This window comes from Heloderma suspectum, chromosome 3, assembly GCF_057233095.1.
Source record: "Heloderma suspectum isolate Gila_16-S chromosome 3, 16-S_ref, whole genome shotgun sequence".
NCBI classification, from domain to species: Eukaryota; Metazoa; Chordata; class Lepidosauria; order Squamata; family Helodermatidae; genus Heloderma; species Heloderma suspectum.
Genome location: NC_139460.1, coordinates 21,141,081 through 21,158,367, shown reverse-complemented (window position 1 = coordinate 21,158,367; position 17,287 = coordinate 21,141,081). Strand labels below are relative to the sequence as shown.

At 46.0% G+C, this 17,287-nt stretch overlaps 1 protein-coding gene across 2 annotated transcripts in view; it reads left to right on the top strand.

Moving 5' to 3' along the window:
* Window positions 1-17,287, top strand: part of VSTM5 (V-set and transmembrane domain containing 5) — a 28,250-nt gene that overhangs the window by 8,993 nt on the left and 1,970 nt on the right. The window contains exons 2-3 of one of the 2 annotated variants that reach the window (XM_084842605.1): window positions 12,057-12,386; window positions 13,036-13,119. In XM_084842605.1, coding sequence (XP_084698731.1) covers window positions 12,057-12,386; window positions 13,036-13,119 — 414 coding nt within the window. Of the gene's footprint in view, window positions 1-12,056; window positions 12,387-12,981; window positions 13,120-17,287 lie in introns of both variants that reach the window. The other variant, XM_084842604.1, reaches the window with a different exon arrangement.

Here is a 17,287-nt window from a genome sequence, read left to right as displayed (position 1 = left end):
ATGCCACTGTTCTTCTCCAAGAGCAACGGCATTCTCTTGTCACTTTATTGTTTTATCTCTATACTCATTTATATCCCATCTTTCTGAGGCTTATGAATAACAACATTTGAAATCAATAATAAAATACAGTAACATTCAAAAAAGAGAGAGACAGAGATAGAGACTGTGTCTCGAGAGAATATAATAGAAACAGACAGGTGCAGCAGATAAAACAAAAACGTCAAATAAAACGTATCCATTGGATAAGACGAATATCTGCTTAGGTGAAGAAATGCGGGCAGAGAGGGTGTAAGCCCAGCCTTCGAGGGTATGGAATTATACAATTTAGGTGCTGCCACCGAGAAGGCCCTTTCTCTTGTCTCCATCAATCACACTCTCACCATCATTAGGTCATAGAGAAGAGTCATTCTCTCCTAGGGCCAGTGCTGTATCCAGGTTTTTGAGGGCTTTGGGGGCAAAGCACCCGCAATGGGCCCTCTCCCTCAGTGAGTATACCTTCTCGCCACTGTTGTTACCAGCTGCTATTTTTCCTAATCCTCTTTCCCATTTCTGCTACCACTTGGTTGCTTGCAGGGAGCAAGGAGGCAGTGGCATCTACTGCTCCTCTTTTTCACCACCTCTGTTGTCTGGGCCAGAGCAAGAGGCAGGTGAACAAGCAGGTTGCAATGGTGGGGAGGAGGAGCAGTTTAAAGGTTCATGTCAGTGTGGCCCCTACTGGGGTATGGACCCTTGACAGGTGTCCGACCATGCCTACTCTCAGTTCTGCCTAAGGTGAAGGCAGGCTGATATAGGAGGAGGTAGTCCCTAAGGTTTCCTAGACCTAAGTCACTTAGGGTTTTAAAGGTCAACACTAACTTTAGCTCACACACCTTTTGAGGTGTCATCAGGCCTTCCTGGTATATCAGTGCAGGCAAGTGAGTAAGCAGAGAAGAGTACATTTGTCGGGGTTCCCCTTATGACCTGGATCCCCTAAGCAACTCCACAAGGATCTCTTGCCTCCTTAGGAGTCCCTCCTTCGTTCTTTTACCTTCCTCTTTCCAATATCATGGGGTTTAGGCTGTAGGCGTGGGGTGATTGACACTCCAGACACAGGGTTTAACCACAACAGTTTACTGATAAAGCAAGCAAATCACAACTAAAGCTATTTACACAATAAAGCTGAGTGATACAAAAGGCATAAAGAGAAAATAAAAGTTGCAATAAGCAAGTTCCTATATCCTAGCTGTACTTAGACTTCTCCAGGCTGTTTCTTCCTGCTTCCGCTTCAGGCTCTGGTCTCCCCGACTCAGCTCTTACTGCTCTGGTCTTTCTGAGTCTTTTTATACCCTCCTCCCCCAAAACCAAAAGTACTGCTTCAAACCTGAAGAAATGAAACTTAACTGGAGTAATGAAAGTGTTCCTCTCAGGAATACCCCCAACAACAACCCCCCCGCCCCCGGCCTCTAGCCTGACCTTTTCTCCCCTTTGCTCTGCAGGCCTCAAACCTTCACAACATGATTTGCTTTCAAGGCAGAAAGTAATATGTTCGGACTGGGCAGGGTCAGGACATGCAAGATTATTAAACAACTTGAAATCTGCAAAATATTTGAGAATTCTTTGTGGGGGGGAGGAAGGTGGGGGAAGAGTTAGAGGAAAGCGGTGCTGCCCATCAGTGAGTCTCCATAACTTAGCCTTCCCCAACCTGGTGCCCTCCAGATTGCTGGATTGCAAATCCCATAATCCCTCAACTAGCATAGGGCACAAGGCTGGGGTAGGCTGCTATCGCCCTTGTTAGGAAACTGCTTATACCGAGTCAGATCATTGGTCTGTCCAGCTCAGTACTAGGAGCTGTCTGTCTGGAAACACCCCTAGGTCACCAGCCTTGTTATGTTATCATCATAAATAGATCAAATCCTTTCATGAAATGTTTCTGTTCTTTAGCAGCATTCAGAGTCAAGAATAAATGGAGGTACTTTCAGACAGAGGTACTGTTCGTGGGTGGTCCGTCTGCCCAGTTAGGTGATGTTCAACCTGTTCTGGAGGGGTTGCAGTCCCACTAAATGATCAGGTTCATAGTTTAGGGGTGCTCTTGGACCCAGGAACAGGTGAATGTGACATAGAATCATAGAATAGTAGGGTTGGAAGGGGCCTACAAGGCCATCGAGTCCAACCCCCCGCTCAATGCAGGAACCCAAGTCAGAGCATCCCTGACAAATGGCTGTCCAGCCTCGTCTTGAAGGCCTCCAGTGTGGGAGAGCCCACCACCTCCCCAGGTAATTGGTTCCATTGCCGTATTGCTCTGACACTCAGGAAGTTTTTCCTGATGTTCAGTCGGAATCTGGCTTCCTGTAACTTGAGCCCATTATTCCGTGTCCTGCACTCTGGGATGATCGAGAAGAGATCCTGGCCTTCTTCTCTGTGACAACCTTTCAAGTACTTGAAGAGTGCTATCATATCTCCCCTCAGTCTTCTCTTCTCAAGGCTAAACATGCCCAGTTCTTTCAGTCTCTCTTTATAGGGCTTTGTTTCCAGTCCCCTGATCATCTTTGTTGCCCTCCTTTGAACCCTCTCCAGTTTGTCTGCATCCTTCTTAAAGTGTGGTGCCCAGAACTGGACACAGTACTCCAGATGAGGCCTAACCAGTGCTGAGTAGAGGGGAACTAGTACTTCCCGGGATTTGGAAGCGATGCTTCTATGAATGCAGCCCAAAATAGCATTGGCCTTTTTTGCAGCCACATCACATTGTTGGCTCATATTCAGCTTGTGATCGACGACAATTCCAAGATCCTTCTCGCTCGTAGTGTGGTTGAGCCACGTATCCCCCATCTTGTAACTGTGCATTTGGTTTCTTTTTCCTAGGTGCAGAACTTGGCATTTGTCCCTATTAAATGCCATTCTGTTGTTTTCTGCCCAGCACTCCAGTCTATCCAGATCACTTTGAATTTTGTTTCTGTCTTCCAAAGTATTAGCTATCCCTCCCAATTTTGTGTCATCTGCAAATTTGATCAGCATTCCCTGCACCTCCTCCTCCAAGTCATTAATAAAAATATTGAAGAGCACTGGGCCCAGGACTGAGCCCTGCGGTACCCCACTCGTTACCTCTCCCCAGCTTGAGAAGGTCCCATTGATAAGCACTCTTTGAGTCCGATTCTGTAGCCAACTGTGGATCCACCGGATCGTTGTTTCATCTAGCCCACTTCGAGCTAGTTTGCTCATCAGGATATCATGGGGCACTTTGTCGAAAGCTTTGCTGAAGTCGAGGTATATGATGTCTACAGCATTCCCACGGTCTACAAGGGAGGTGACTTGATCAAAAAATGAGATCAGATTTGTCTGGCAGGACTTGTTTTTGACAAATCCATGTTGGCTTCGAGTAATCACGGCATTGTTGTCAAGGTGCTTCCAGATGGATTGCTTTATGATCTGCTCCAGAATTTTCCCAGGGATTGATGTCAGACTGACTGGTCTGTAGTTCCCAGGTTCCTCCTTTTTACCCTTTTTGAAGATAGGGACAACGTTAGCCCTCCTCCAGTCATCTGGCACTTCCCCGGTCCTCCATGATTTCTCAAAGAGAATAGACAGCGGTTCTGAGAGTTCTTCTGCCAGTTCCTTTATGACTCTAGGATGCAGTTCATCTGGCCCTGGAGATTTGAACTCATTCAAAGTAATGAGGTGTTCCTTGACCATATGCCTGTCGATCTCAAGCTGCAATCCTGCCCCTTCAGCCTGTACTTCGCCTTTGCCAGGGGGGTCATAGACCCTCTTTTGGGAGAAGACTGAGCCAAAGTAGGAATTGAGCACCTCTGCCTTTTCTTTGTCCTCTGTTATCATTTTGCCATCCTTATTTAATAGCTGAACAACCATTTCTTTCCTCTGCCTTTTACTATGCACGTAGCTGAAGAAAGCCTTTTTGTTGTTTTTAGCATCCCTCGCTAACCTCACCTCGTTGTCCGCTTTAGCCTTCCTGACGCCATCCCTGCAATTCTGTGCTACCTGCCTGTACTCTTCCTTTGTTACTTGGCCTTCTTTCCACTTCCTATATGTGTCCTTTTTTGTTTTCAGGTCATCCCTAAGCTTTTTGTGAAGCCACATTGGCTTCTTCTGTTGTCTTTCACCTTTTCTTCTTGTTGGAATTGTTTGTGATTGTGCCTTGAGAATTTCCTTTTTTAAAAGTTCCCACCCATCTTGGACTCCTTTTCTCGCTAGCATTGCTTGCCATGGGACCTTACTGATCATTGTTCTGAGTTTATTAAAATCAGCTTTCCTAAAATCCAGGGTACGCGTTTGAGTACACTCGGCTTTTGCTTCCCTTAGAACCAAGAACTCAAGTACAACATGGTCGCTTTCCCCCAGAGTTCCTGTAACTGCTACTTTATCCACTAAGTCATCTCTGTTGGTTAGGATCAAGTCAAGGATAGCCGATCCTCTAGTTCCTTCCTCTACTTTCTGTAGGAGGAAGTTATCCGCCACACAAGTCAGGAATTTCCTGGAGGGGCCATGTTTTGCAGAATTTGTCTCCCAACAAATATCGGGGAAATTGAAGTCCCCCATTACTACTACATCATGCTTCCTTAAAACATTGGCTATTTGCTTTTCAAAAGTTTCATCCTTGTCTTCTCCTTGATTGGGTGGCCGGTAGTAGACTCCGACCACCAGGTTCCTTTTATTCTTTGCTCCATTTATTTCAACCCAGATGCTCTCGATGGGGCTACCAAGCTCCTCCTCCTGTATTTCTGTGCAGAGATATGTATTTTTCACATACAGTGCAACCCCGCCTCCCTTTCTGTTCCTCCTGTTCTTTTTGAACAAGTTATATCCTTCAATTGCTGTATTCCAGTCATGAGAGTCATCCCACCAAGTCTCAGTTATACCTATCAAGTCATAATTTCCCTCCTGTATTAAGAGTTCAAGTTCGTTCTGTTTGTTTCCCATACTCTGGGCATTAGTATATAGACATCGAAGACCATGTGCTTCATAGTCTGGCTTTCTTCCTACCTGTGTCTGAAGACTATTATTGGACGCTATCAGAGCTGTTCTCTCCATTGCAGTGCATGCGCCTACGTCCATTGTTACCCCCAACATTACATCTCCCTTCCCCGTAGGATTCAGTTTAAAGCCCTCCTGATGAAGTTCTTCATGCTGTGGCCAAACACATTCTTCCCAGCCTTTGTGAGGTGCAACCCATCCCTAGCCAACAGCCCATCTTCCAGGAAGTATAGCCCGTGGTCCCAGAATCCAAATCTCTCTCGTCGGCACCACCTTCGTAGCCAGTCATTCACCCGGAGTATTTTTCGTTCCCTTTCTATCCCTCTTCTAACTACTGGAAGGATGGATGAGAAAACTATCTGGGCCCCAAAGTTCTTGAGTTTCCTTCCCAAAGCTTCAAAGTCTGACGTGTTCTCTTCGTAGCTCCGCTTGGCGGTATCATTTGTTCCCACATGGATGAGAAGAAAGGGATACCTGTCAGTGGGCTTTATGAGTGCAGGCAACCTTTCAGTCACGTCTCTAATCTGTCCTCCCGGGAGACAACATACCTGGCGAGTCCACGGGTCTTCGCGACATACTTGGGTCTCGATCCCACGCAGCAAGGAGTCTCCCACTACTACCACTCTTCTCTTCTTCTTCTTGTAGGCCTGGGTTTCATCGCCTCTGTTTGACTGACCTTTAGCCTCTTGCTCACTCTCATGCAGGTTCCCCTGTGATTCTTCCTCTGCAGGCTGTCCTCCAGTCTCATCTGCAAGTACCTGGAATCGGTTCCACAGCTCCACCGCTTCCACTGGTGCAGAGTGGCGTCTAGTTCTTCTTCTCCTAACTGTCACCGTTTTCCAAGGAGTATCCTCTACTCCATTTTTTTTCACCTCAGCATTTCCCACTGCCTCATCTTGCTGTTGCTCTTCAAGCTTCTGGTCTGCCCTTTGCTGCTGTAGTTCTCCCATTCTGTCCAAGAACTCTTCGTGTTCTCTTATTCCCCGGAGGGTTGACAGTCGCCGCTCCAGTCCACTTACTTTCTCTTCCAGCAGCGTGATCAACTTGCACTTGTTGCAGGTGTAGGCCATGTTGTTCTCAGGCAAGAAAACAAACATTGCACACACCTTGCAGGTCACCACCACTGGAGAGTCTTGTCCTTCCATAGCCCCGTTTCCCTTTTTGTGTCTAGCTTTGTGATTGTTCTAGACTAGCCTGTGCCTGCTCCTCTACTCAGTAGAGGTTAAAAGCAGAGTCCCACTGGTGTGGAAGTGTGTGTTACAAGACAAATAAATGGGAAAAAGTTAGTTAAAAAAAAAATGTTAGGGGCCTCCCCCTTGACCTCCCCTGCCGAACTCCCCTGGCCAACTCCTGTTTGCTCCCCCTGTTCGCTCGCTCTCTGGGAGCTTGCCTGCTTCTGTAGTCCCTGGACCAGCTGGAGCAGCTTGCTCTGCTCTGCTCTGCTCAGCTGGGTACATGGAGCACTTTGTATCAGCTTAGGCTGATATACCAATCACACCCTTATCTGGACAGAGATAGCCTAGCTACAGTTATCCATGCTCTGATAATCTCTCGTCCGGATTACTGCAATGCATTATATGTGGGGCTACCTTTGAAAACGGTCTGGAAACGTCAGCTGGTCAAAACAGGGCAATGAGATTGTTAACAGGGACTGGCCAATGAGATCATATTATGCCAGTACTTTCCCAGCTGCAATGCCTGCCAGTCCCTTTCTGGGCCTGATTCGCAGTGCTGGTATTAACATTCAAAGCCCTAGATGGCTTGGGGACAGGTCACCTGAAAGATCACCTCCTCGCATATGTACCCGCCCGGATGCTAACATCACCTTCAGGGGTCCTTATTCAGGAGCCCCTGCCAAAAGAGGTAAGGCAGGAACATAAGGCAGGAAAAAGGCCTTTTCAGCTGTGGCACTCTGGTGGTGGAACAAATTCCCTAGAGAGGTTCGCCTGGCACCTACGTTGTTACTCTTTCTGGTGTTGGGTGAAACCCTTTTTATTTTCCCAGGCACTTTTAGCATTTTAGCATTCTAGTTTTTTAGCTCTGCTGTCTTAAATCTGCAACTGTATTTCAAATGTCTGTACTGTTGCTAGGTTTTACTCTGGTTGTATTTCTATTCTGAAGTTTTAATCTATTATATTTTATATTGTATTTTCTGTTGTATTTTTGTGGTTTTAATTTTGTGAACTGCCCAGAGAGCTTCAGCTGTTGGGCAGTATAAGCATTAAATGAATGAATGAATGAATGAATGTCTAGGGTCTCCCAATGGCTCCACCATTCAATATTTTCACCTTGCCACCAGATTTTACAAAGTCTCCATGTTCACTCCTGGCTGGTACCATGTTTTGTTTTTGTTAAAGTAATGCTTAAACCAGGGGTGCAGAACCTCTTCAGCCCGAGGGCCGAATTCAATTTCAGAGAAGCTCTTGGGGGCCAAGCAGGTGCTCTTCCACTGAGCTATGGGTTGCTTCCCAGAGCATCTCTACACCAGCCTAAAATCCCACATTTAAAACGGGGCTTTCTGCTTCTGTTTTAAATGCAGGATCACAACGGACTCCCTTTACATGTGCCTCCTTTTCACCCTTCCCTTTCACCCTCCTTCTCCCCTTTATCTGAGTCTTCCATATGTTTCATTGGTCTGGCTCCTCTTCTTGCGGCTTTTCCTTTTTCACAGAGGGAACTCAAGTGGGAACACAAGTGGGGTAATTTGATAGCTCATTATCTCAGCTCTTTTAAGAAATGGAATAAAGGTCATTTATTGCAGGAGACGCCCTGGAGGTTGACAACGTCATCTAAAGGACCCGCAAACTTTCGTGAGTGAGCAATCTGAATAGCAGGATAAAAGCTCCGTGTGAAGAAGCCCCAGACAAGGCTTTTTATCCTGCAATTTCCCTGCTTCATTCACAGAATTTTACAGGGGAGCAGGGGCAGTGTTCAGACCTCATCGTTTTCCATGTGTAGCCTTCTCGTGCTTTCCCATCTCTTCTTCCATCTTTTTTCTGACCGTGGAAAGTCTGTGAAGGCGAGGGGGAAAAAAGACAGAAGAACTGGACAGTGCCTTCTGTTAGCACTGGGACCCCTCCGTCTCAAAGCACCCATGGTTCCTTCTCAAAGGTTTTATGTATAGATTAAACATTACAAGATATACAGGTTGCTCTTCACGATATACAAGATATACAGGTTGCTCCCTGGTCACTCTAATTGTTCAGCTGCTACTCTCAGTTTGCTTCAATGCTTAAAGGTACAAGCTGGACCCGCAACAAATGGTGGAATATATACTCACCTGCAGCAAGATTACTCTTGTTCCACATTCCCCTTCCTGCCTGGTTTTTCTTTTCTGAGTGAAGTCAAAATTCTGTAGCATCTGGTGACTGCTGATCAGCCTTCATTGGGCTGTGTGTGTGTTCCGGCTGTGTATGTCTGTTGTCCTCCCTTTTTAAGACATATTTTCTGCTTCTGCAAAACTGAAGTTCCTCGAGCATGATGAAACCTCCTTCTCGTTTCTTACCGGCCTCCTTTTCTGTTGGCACATGGTCACGGAGGTTGCTATTAGAAGGACTGATGCTATCACTATAAACTGTGGGGGGCTGATTGTATGTGCCTGCAACCTCCTTCCAGTTTATTTTTTACCTGCCCTTCCCAATGTGTGCTGAAACCAGAATCATGTACATGCTGACAGGTGGACTGGACCAGGGCACGTAGGCTGGGGCAACTATGCCCAAGACTTTGAAGTCTGTCTTCACCACCACACTTACTCTGCACCTGATCCTTCTTTGAATAGGCTCAGTGTCTCACTATTTTTGCAGGTTTCTCCCCTTAAGAGTTATTTCTAACTGAAATCTTACTTACCCTTGTCAGGGAAACATGATTTGGCCAGAGTTATTTATAAAGACAAGTCAAGCAACTCCAATTGACTATTTTCTTGACACTTAGATCTGCAGTGTGTGTGGGAGGAGCGCAGCAGAAGTATCCTTTGGTGCTGCAAATAGGTTATAAATCACTGCTGTAAAATGCAAATCAATAATTTCGGCAGTAGCAATAGATAAACACAGAGACACCCCACCCCAAAGGTGTAGGCAACTGTGTTGGTCCATTAGAAAAATTCAAATGACAGGATGCAAATTTAGGGGGAAAAAACACCAGTGTAATTTTAATATAAATGCAATACATCTCACCATAGTAGGGAAGACTGTGACAGGTGACCCGTGAGCCTGCTGGTCAGGTGGTCACTGTTGACAGACAACTTCAAAGCTCTGTTCTCCCTTCTTACGGTTCCTTATGGTTCTTTATCTTTAAACCTGATGGACTGGACAGCCCTTCAAACAGAAGAGTGTCCTCTGGAAAGCAGGACACATGGCCACCCCACAGTCTGATGGACCAACATGGTTGCCTGCATTTTTGTCTCTACTGTTTACCTGCTGCGACCTCAACATTATTGATTTGCATTCTAAGGCAATGAAGTACAACCCTTTTGCTGACATCACAGCACCAAATGTAACCTCTCATTTCTCTTCCCATGCATACCGCAGGTCCATTGGTAGGAAAACAACCATCTTGACGTGGTCGATTGATCTTTATACTTAATTTGGCCACAGCTCATGTTTCCCTAAAAATGGTAAATATGATTTCCATTAGAAATAACTAACAGGGAAAAGAAAATTATCTCTGGCAAAGGTAGTGAAAGTCTGAGCCTATTCACACAAGCATTGATGCATTCATGGGGATGGAGAAGATGTACTGGGGGGAAAAAAGCCATTGCATGGTGGTCCCCAGTTCATAGTGATCTGGTCTTGTTCACCTCCTAGCATGTACAGTATTTGACTTTCATCACACCTTGGGAAGTGCCACAATGGTGTAGTGGTTAGATTGGCTTGCTGACCAGGTGGTAATTATTGATAGGCAACTTCAAGGCCCTTCTTACAGTATTTTATGGTTGTCTTTAAACCTGACTTGGACTGGACAGCCCTTCAAATAGAGGACTGTCCTCTGTAAAGTCAGACACCTGGCCGCCAGAAGTTTTAGCCTACAATCTCATCAGCCCTAGCCTACATAGTCAATGGTGAAGAATCATGGGAGTTGTAGGCCAAAACATCTGGAGAACCACAACTCCTTGGGCTGAAAAAGGTTCAACACCCCTGTTCTAGATGAACAGACATCACAAAGACACTACAAATTAGCCTCCATTAGTCTTGTCTCACAAGAAAACTGAGCCTGTCAAGCAGCCCCGAACGTCCTATGATTTGGAAAGGTGGAGAGCACAAAAATATATTATTGGGGGAGAAAACCCTGCGAGGGAATGTATGGTGCTATCAGTGGAGCTGGTATGACAAAAGCAATACGAATGTTTCCTAGTTACAAACAGATAAGTTATCAAGTGCATGCAAAGCAATTATGGCACACATACACACCGGGAGAGTGAAATCATCAGATCTTAAGCCATAGAGGCAAAGGAGTTGGAGGTGGCGCTTAGGACAATCCAAACTAACTTAAGTTCTTCACCTTAAATTAAGGAAGTACTGGGGACTGGTAAGGTTATATCTCTTAGATAAATGCTGAAAGACACCCATTATAGCAGGAATGGGCAACATGTAGCCCTCCACTTTAGGGTGGCCAGTGACACATTATGAAAAAAGAGGGCATGCAACATACACACACACACACACACACACGCCACAAAAAAAGAGGACAAAAGAGGACACAGGGTTGCACAAAAACTGCATATGCTAATGTATATGTACAGGTGCAAATTGAGAAATAATTGCAATTATTCAACACCCTTGATCTAGAAATATCAAGGCAGAGGAAGTGGAAATCAAATCAACTGCTTAGAGATGTTGTTGAATATGGTAAGTGGTATAAAATAAGCAGGCAATGATCATCATAAAGTAGCTTTTGTCTCCCAAACCTACAGCAGGATGTTTGATGTTCCCTTCCAAACAGGGCCAGCTCCAGATTTGAGGGGAACTCCAGCAAAGTAGCCATCAGTGGTGGAACCCCTCCTTGCCATGGGCTTACTTGGCGGCAGAGTCTGGGTCTGGGAAGCTGCTCATGATGTTAAAGTTCCCACAGCGCCCCAGGGCATTGCAATGTAGCTGAGTGCTCCAAGGCATTGTGGGAACTTCAACATGGCAGGCAGCTTCCTAGGTCCGGACACCGCCTCTAGGTTAACCTGAGGCAGGGCAGGGCAAGAGGGGAAAACAGGGATCAGTAACCATAGGTCCTTCTGAGGCCCTGGCAATTGCCCAAAGGTGCCCTCAGCTGATAGCAGCTGTACCTGGTTTTATTCTGGTTGTATTTTTATATTGTAGTTTTAAGCTTTTATATTTTATATTGCTTTATGTTGTATTTTGTGGTTTTAATTTTGGTGAACCACCTAGAGAGCTTCGGCAGTATAGAACTGAAATAAATAAAAGTAAATACATTCCTCCAAATGCTCTTTGACAGCAAGTTCCAAAATTTCAAACTGCTCCTTTGCCCAAATTCACACTGCTTCGGTCCCCCCCTCTCCTGATGAAAGTCCAAACCTGCATCACCCAACTCCCACCCAAGGACATGGGTGTGACATTGCATAGAACAGCTAAGACCAGCACCCTTCAGATGTGCAGGACTACAACTCCCATCACCCCATGGTATTTGCAGGGCACTGGGTTTGGGAAGGTTGGCATCATTGGCCTTTTAACGCATAGGACAGCTAAATGGCTCACCACAGACAAGGCCTCCCCAAGACCCAAGAAAAGAACATGTCTTAATGCATGGGTCAGCAACGTAGGGCCATATCCGGCCTAATTTAATGTGGCCCTCAGCTGATTTCGAACCCCCTCTGCATGCAGTCACTTCAGACCTCTGGCAAGCGTGATCTGTCCCTTCCCTGGCAGCCCGCTGGTTGGGAAGGAGCAGGAAGAGGGAGAGCGAGACAAGGAGATGCCAGAAAAAGAGAGAGAAAAGGGGTGACCCACCGCCACCTTTGGCTCTGACCTCTCCCACCACCACTGTGCGGCCCCCAACAAATTACTCGCAAGGGAATGCAGTCCTCGACAGGAAAAAAAAGGTTGCCCACCCCTGCTTTACAACAACACCTCTGTTTGGTTTTTCAGCCCAAGGAGAAGTATCCTTGATAGTGTCGCAACCCAACCTAAACACCACTGTGGCCCAGGACATTTTGCTGTCGGTTGCCTATAGCTGTGAGGGGCCCCCAGTCATCGAGTGGAAGCACACCTCAGCCAGGGGCACAGCAAAAATAGCCGAGTGGAAGCCGGGAAGTTACACCAACATATCCGGCAGTTATGAAGACCGTGTGAACGTTTATGAGAATGGCTCTCTTCGGCTGCTGAAGGTGGAGATGACAGACTCTGGTTATTACTTAGTCACGGTGAGGGACGAGTTCGGAATCACCATCTATGGCACCATCCTATTGAATGTTTATGGTATGAAATGAGAGGATTTGATATTTTGCCTCGCTGCTGCCCACTATGCCCTCTTTAGCAGGGATGATGGGAGTTGTAGTCCAAGTGGAGTATAAATGTTCAAGACATCTGGGGGACACCAGGTTGGGGGAGCCGGCCCTAGGAGGGAAGGTGGGGTATAAATAAATGTTTAAGAGTAAACACATACAAATAACATTTCTGCCACTTCAGGAAGGATCCTGTGTTGTAGAGCAGGCCCTGGAAAAGTCAGAAAGAGCAACAAGTGGGGAAATTCGGGAACGGAGAGGTCAAAGAGCAAATGTGGCTTGCAGGAAGCAAGATCAAGCTGAATTAGTTGCACTTTCTTGTTCAGCTGTTGCTTAAGTCTAAATGATGCATCCCCGTGGTCAACAGTGGAGGCTGGTAGGTAGCTCTGATGTCAGTGGGGCGGTGAATCTGGTCCGGGTTTCAGTCAGAACCCGTCAAAACTGTAAAGGAGTTTTAGAGTTCTGACTGAAACCTGGAACCGATATACCACCCCACTGACATCAGAGCCACTCGCCTCCACCGGTGGTCAACCTCCTTCACCATGTGTCCTATGTCTGCTTCTCCTCAGAAATTCTCTATGAAGACTTGCATTTCGTTGCCGTCTTTTTTGCCTTCCTCACAGCTGTGTCTGCCATTCTGATCTGCTTCATCTGGTTGTGCGATAAATCCGTGCACTTGATTCAGAACGAGAGGCAACAGCTTAAAGGTAAACCTTGCAGCAGCACATTATATAACCAGAGACTCCTTGAATTTCCTAGACTCTCCCTACTTACCAGAGACAGTCCCTGTCCCTGGTTTGTTTCATTTTGTTTACCCTTCTTACCCATCCCATGTTTTCATTTCATTTATTACATTTCTGTACCGCCCAATAGATGAAGCTTTCTGGGCGGTTTACAAAGATTAAAAGCTGTTAAAAATATCTTATACAAAATGTAAAAACCATTTACATAAAAAATATAAACAGACAGAGCACACACAGGCACACATATATCTAGGGATGGGCGAATCCCCCAAGGTCTGGTCCAGGGGGTGGGGGTCTGCCGTGGGTCAATTCGGCTGCTTGGGGCCCTGCAGATTTCTCTGGAGCCCTGCTGCATCTGCCTGAGTTGGTGGAGTAGCTCTCCAGCTTTCTAAAAGATGCAATAGGCTAATGGCGGCTGCCTTTAGCCTAGTGCAAGAAAATTACAGCTGTAAATGGTGTATTTTACACTATTTGCGGCCATAAAGCACTTACTTTTACATAAATTGCAGCAGTTTGTGGCTGTATTTATGTATAAGCTAGTGCTTTATGGCCGCAAATGGCGTAAAATACACCATTTATGGCTGTAATTTTCCCACGATAGGCTAATGGCAGCCTCCATTAGCGTATTGCATCTTTTAGAAAGCTGGAGAGCCACCGCACAGGAACTCTTGCGGACGCGGAGGTGCGTGCAGCCAGTCCACTGTGGATGCTGGATTCTTTGGAATCCAGCCTCATTTGAGTCCAAGGCAGATTTCTCCAGCATCCATATACACACACACACACATATATAAATTAATATCAATCAATCACATTTATTAATTGCCCATCTGGCTGGTCACCCAGCCACTCTGGGAGATGTACAGTAATAGAACAGTTTACAACAATAAAATTCTACATTAAAAACATATTTCTAAAAAATATCTATATCTAAAACAATGTAAACAATCAAAAAGAAGAAAAAGTCAGAGCTTCATTAAAACCTCATCATATGCTGCCAAATGTCTGAAAGAAGAGGAAGCTCTTAACCAGGCACCAAAAAGATAACAATGTTGGCACCAGGTGTGCCTGATTAAGGAGATTGTGCCAGAGTTGGGGGGGGGGCACCATGGAGAAGTCCCTCTCCCTTGTTGCTGCCTTCCAAGCCTCCCTCAGAGGAGGCACCTAGAGGAGGGCCTTAGATGATGAATGTAGTGTATGGATAGGTTCATGCCAGGAGAGCTGCTCCAAAATGTTGTTACTGAGTTGTAAAAGTTGCTGTTCTTCAGGGTTCAGCTCCTTCCCCAGAATCTCTAGAGCAGACTTCTCCAACTTGGTGCCTTCCAGATGTGTTGGAGTACAACTCCCATCATCTCCAGCCAGCATGGCTATGTGGTTGGACACATCTGGAGGACACCAGTTTGGGGAAGGCTGCTCTAGATGTTAACACCCTCAGAGTGGGCAATAGAAGCATCTTGTCTCTCGTGTGCATGCACACAAATGCACGCACATGGACGCTAAAGCGCCATGTGCCACTGCCGTTTCTCACATTGCACCTGCAGGGATGTATTTGGAAATATGAACCTACTGTAGAACAATGAAATGAATATCTCATTTCAACTGGTGCCCTCCAGATGTGTTGGACTACAACTCCCATTAGCCAAGGGCTGCCCCTGACTGGGGATGATGATGATGATATTTATTTATATCCTGCCTTTTCCCCAATACTGGGACTCAAGGTGGCCTTACAACGTTAAAACTGCTACAATTAAAACCTATAAATAAAAATATAAATACAACTATATAAACGTTAAAAATATAATTAAATCATCAATATTAAAATTGTAAAGATATTAAAACATTAAAAGACAACCAGAACAACAAAAGTGGTATCCATACGTCGCATTTTCCCAGGTCCAGACTAGTTATCCCCAAAGGCCTGCTGGAACAAAAATTTTTTTGCATGCCTGCGAAAACATATCAAGGATGGTGCCACTCTCGCCTCCCTGGGGAGTTCCAGAGCCTTGGGGCAGCCACTGAGAAGACCCTTTCCTGCGTTCCCACCAGGCATGCCTGTGATGATGGCGGGATGGCGAGAAGTGCTTCCCCTGAAGATCTCAGGGCACGAGTAGGCTCATAAGGGAGAATACGGTCTTTCAGATAACCTGGACCCAAGCCGTATAGGGCTTTATAGGACATAACCAGCACTTTGAATTGTGCCTGGAAACAGACCGGGAACCAGTGAAGCTGTTTTAACAGGGGAGTTGTATGCTCCCTGTAACCAGCCCCAGTCAGCAGTCTGGCCACAGTTCTTTGAACCAGCTGAAGTTTCCGAACACTCTTCTGAGGCAGCCCCATGTAGAGTGCATTACAGTAATCCAAACGGGATGTAACTAAGGATGATGGGGGTTGTAATTCAACACATCTGGAGGGCACCAAGTTGTGGAAAGCTAGACTAGAGCCTTCAGCAGTGTGTGTTGCATATGCCAGTCTATGTGTGTGGGCAACTGTCTTTGGTATAAGAATAGGCAGTGGAGGCTGATGGCTCCGACGCTAGTGGGATGGTGGCTCCGCTTCAGGTTTCCATCAGAACCAGTTAGAACTCCAAAGGAGCTATCCCAGGTGCAAATAGGACATGTTTGTCCCTGCTTTCATCAGTGACATGGTGGGGAGTATTCAACTGTGCTGAAGAGCCAGTGTGCTGCTGCCACTCACTGTCAACAATACTGGGCTTAGATGGACCAGTGATCTGAGTCAGTATAAGGCAGCTTCCTATGTTCCGCTGATGCTTGGGGGGAAAAAAATCATGGGGTACCTTTTTCACACATAGTGAACATACAGAGCTAGTGTAGCATAGTGGTTAGAGTGTTGGACTGGAACTCGAGAGATGTGGGTTCTAATCCCCACTCAGCCAAGAAGGTCACTGGGTGACTTTGGGCCAGTCACTGACTCTCAGCCTAACCTACCTTACAGGGTTGCTGTAGGGATAAAATGGAGAGGAGGAGGATCATGTATGCCACCTTGAGTTCCTTGAAAGTGGAGAAAAGGGCAGGATATACATGTAATAATAAAATAAAATCTGTGGCTCCTTTATGCATTTTGAGGAATGTCTCTTATAGTACAAGCCAACTTTACTCCAAATGCCTTGAGAGTGTTCAAAGTGTTTTCATGTGCAATTTTATTTTGTACTACAGTTATTTCTTTTCTGGTCAAAATTCCATACAAATCTTCCCATCCATCCTCCTAGGAACTCTATAAGGTAGGTCATTAATGTTCCCCTTTAAAGAGCTGAGGATTGACATGTAGACACTATTATCTTTCATAGGCCCCAAACTTCATAGATACTGTGAAGTACAGCCCTTCCTGGACTGTTTCACTTCTGACTGCAGGTCGATAACCCATTTAGGACGCAACCCTACGCATGTTTAGACAGGAAAAAGTCGTACAACTCCCAGCATGGTTGGCTGGGGAATGCTGGGAATTGTAGGACTTTTTTCTGTCTAAACATGCATAGGATTTCACCCTGAATGAATGCTTCTGTTGTTTCGTGATCTCCCTGGATGTAGAAAACTGGCACAAGCGGAGAGGGGGGCCCTTCAGACTATTTCTCTTCCTCATGGCCAGAGTGAGAGTCTGGTGGTGAGGTTGAGCAGTTGCTGAGGCCCAAAATTATGAAGGGCCCTGCACCATAGGAGCAATGGTGCCAGCTTTGCTTTCTGATGGTACAGCGTCAACCCAGCAAGCTTACTTATGCCATGTTACTTGAAGCACCGAACTGGCCCTGCTCTCCCTTAGATGCTAGCTTACACTGCGCAAGTATCTTCCCTCACAATGAGCAGCCTCAGAAGAATATTGGGTGTGTTCAAGCGTGCACCCTTGACGCATGCAGGTCTAGGGTGAGCCAGCTCAACAGGCTTGGCCAGTGCCCTGTATATACCTCGCACGCAACCTAGACTTTCTCCACAATCTCTGCAGTTATGCAGGAGTTCCTCAGCAAGCGAATCAACATGGAAAGGAACCACTAATGTTTGAAAAAGGACTGGCTTGAGCATAAACTTGGACAGAGGGAGCAGCAGCCATTCCAGAACTGGAAGCTGATAAAGAAATCTCTTTCGCGCAAAGAAATCTCTTTCACGCTCTTTCTCTTTTTTAAACT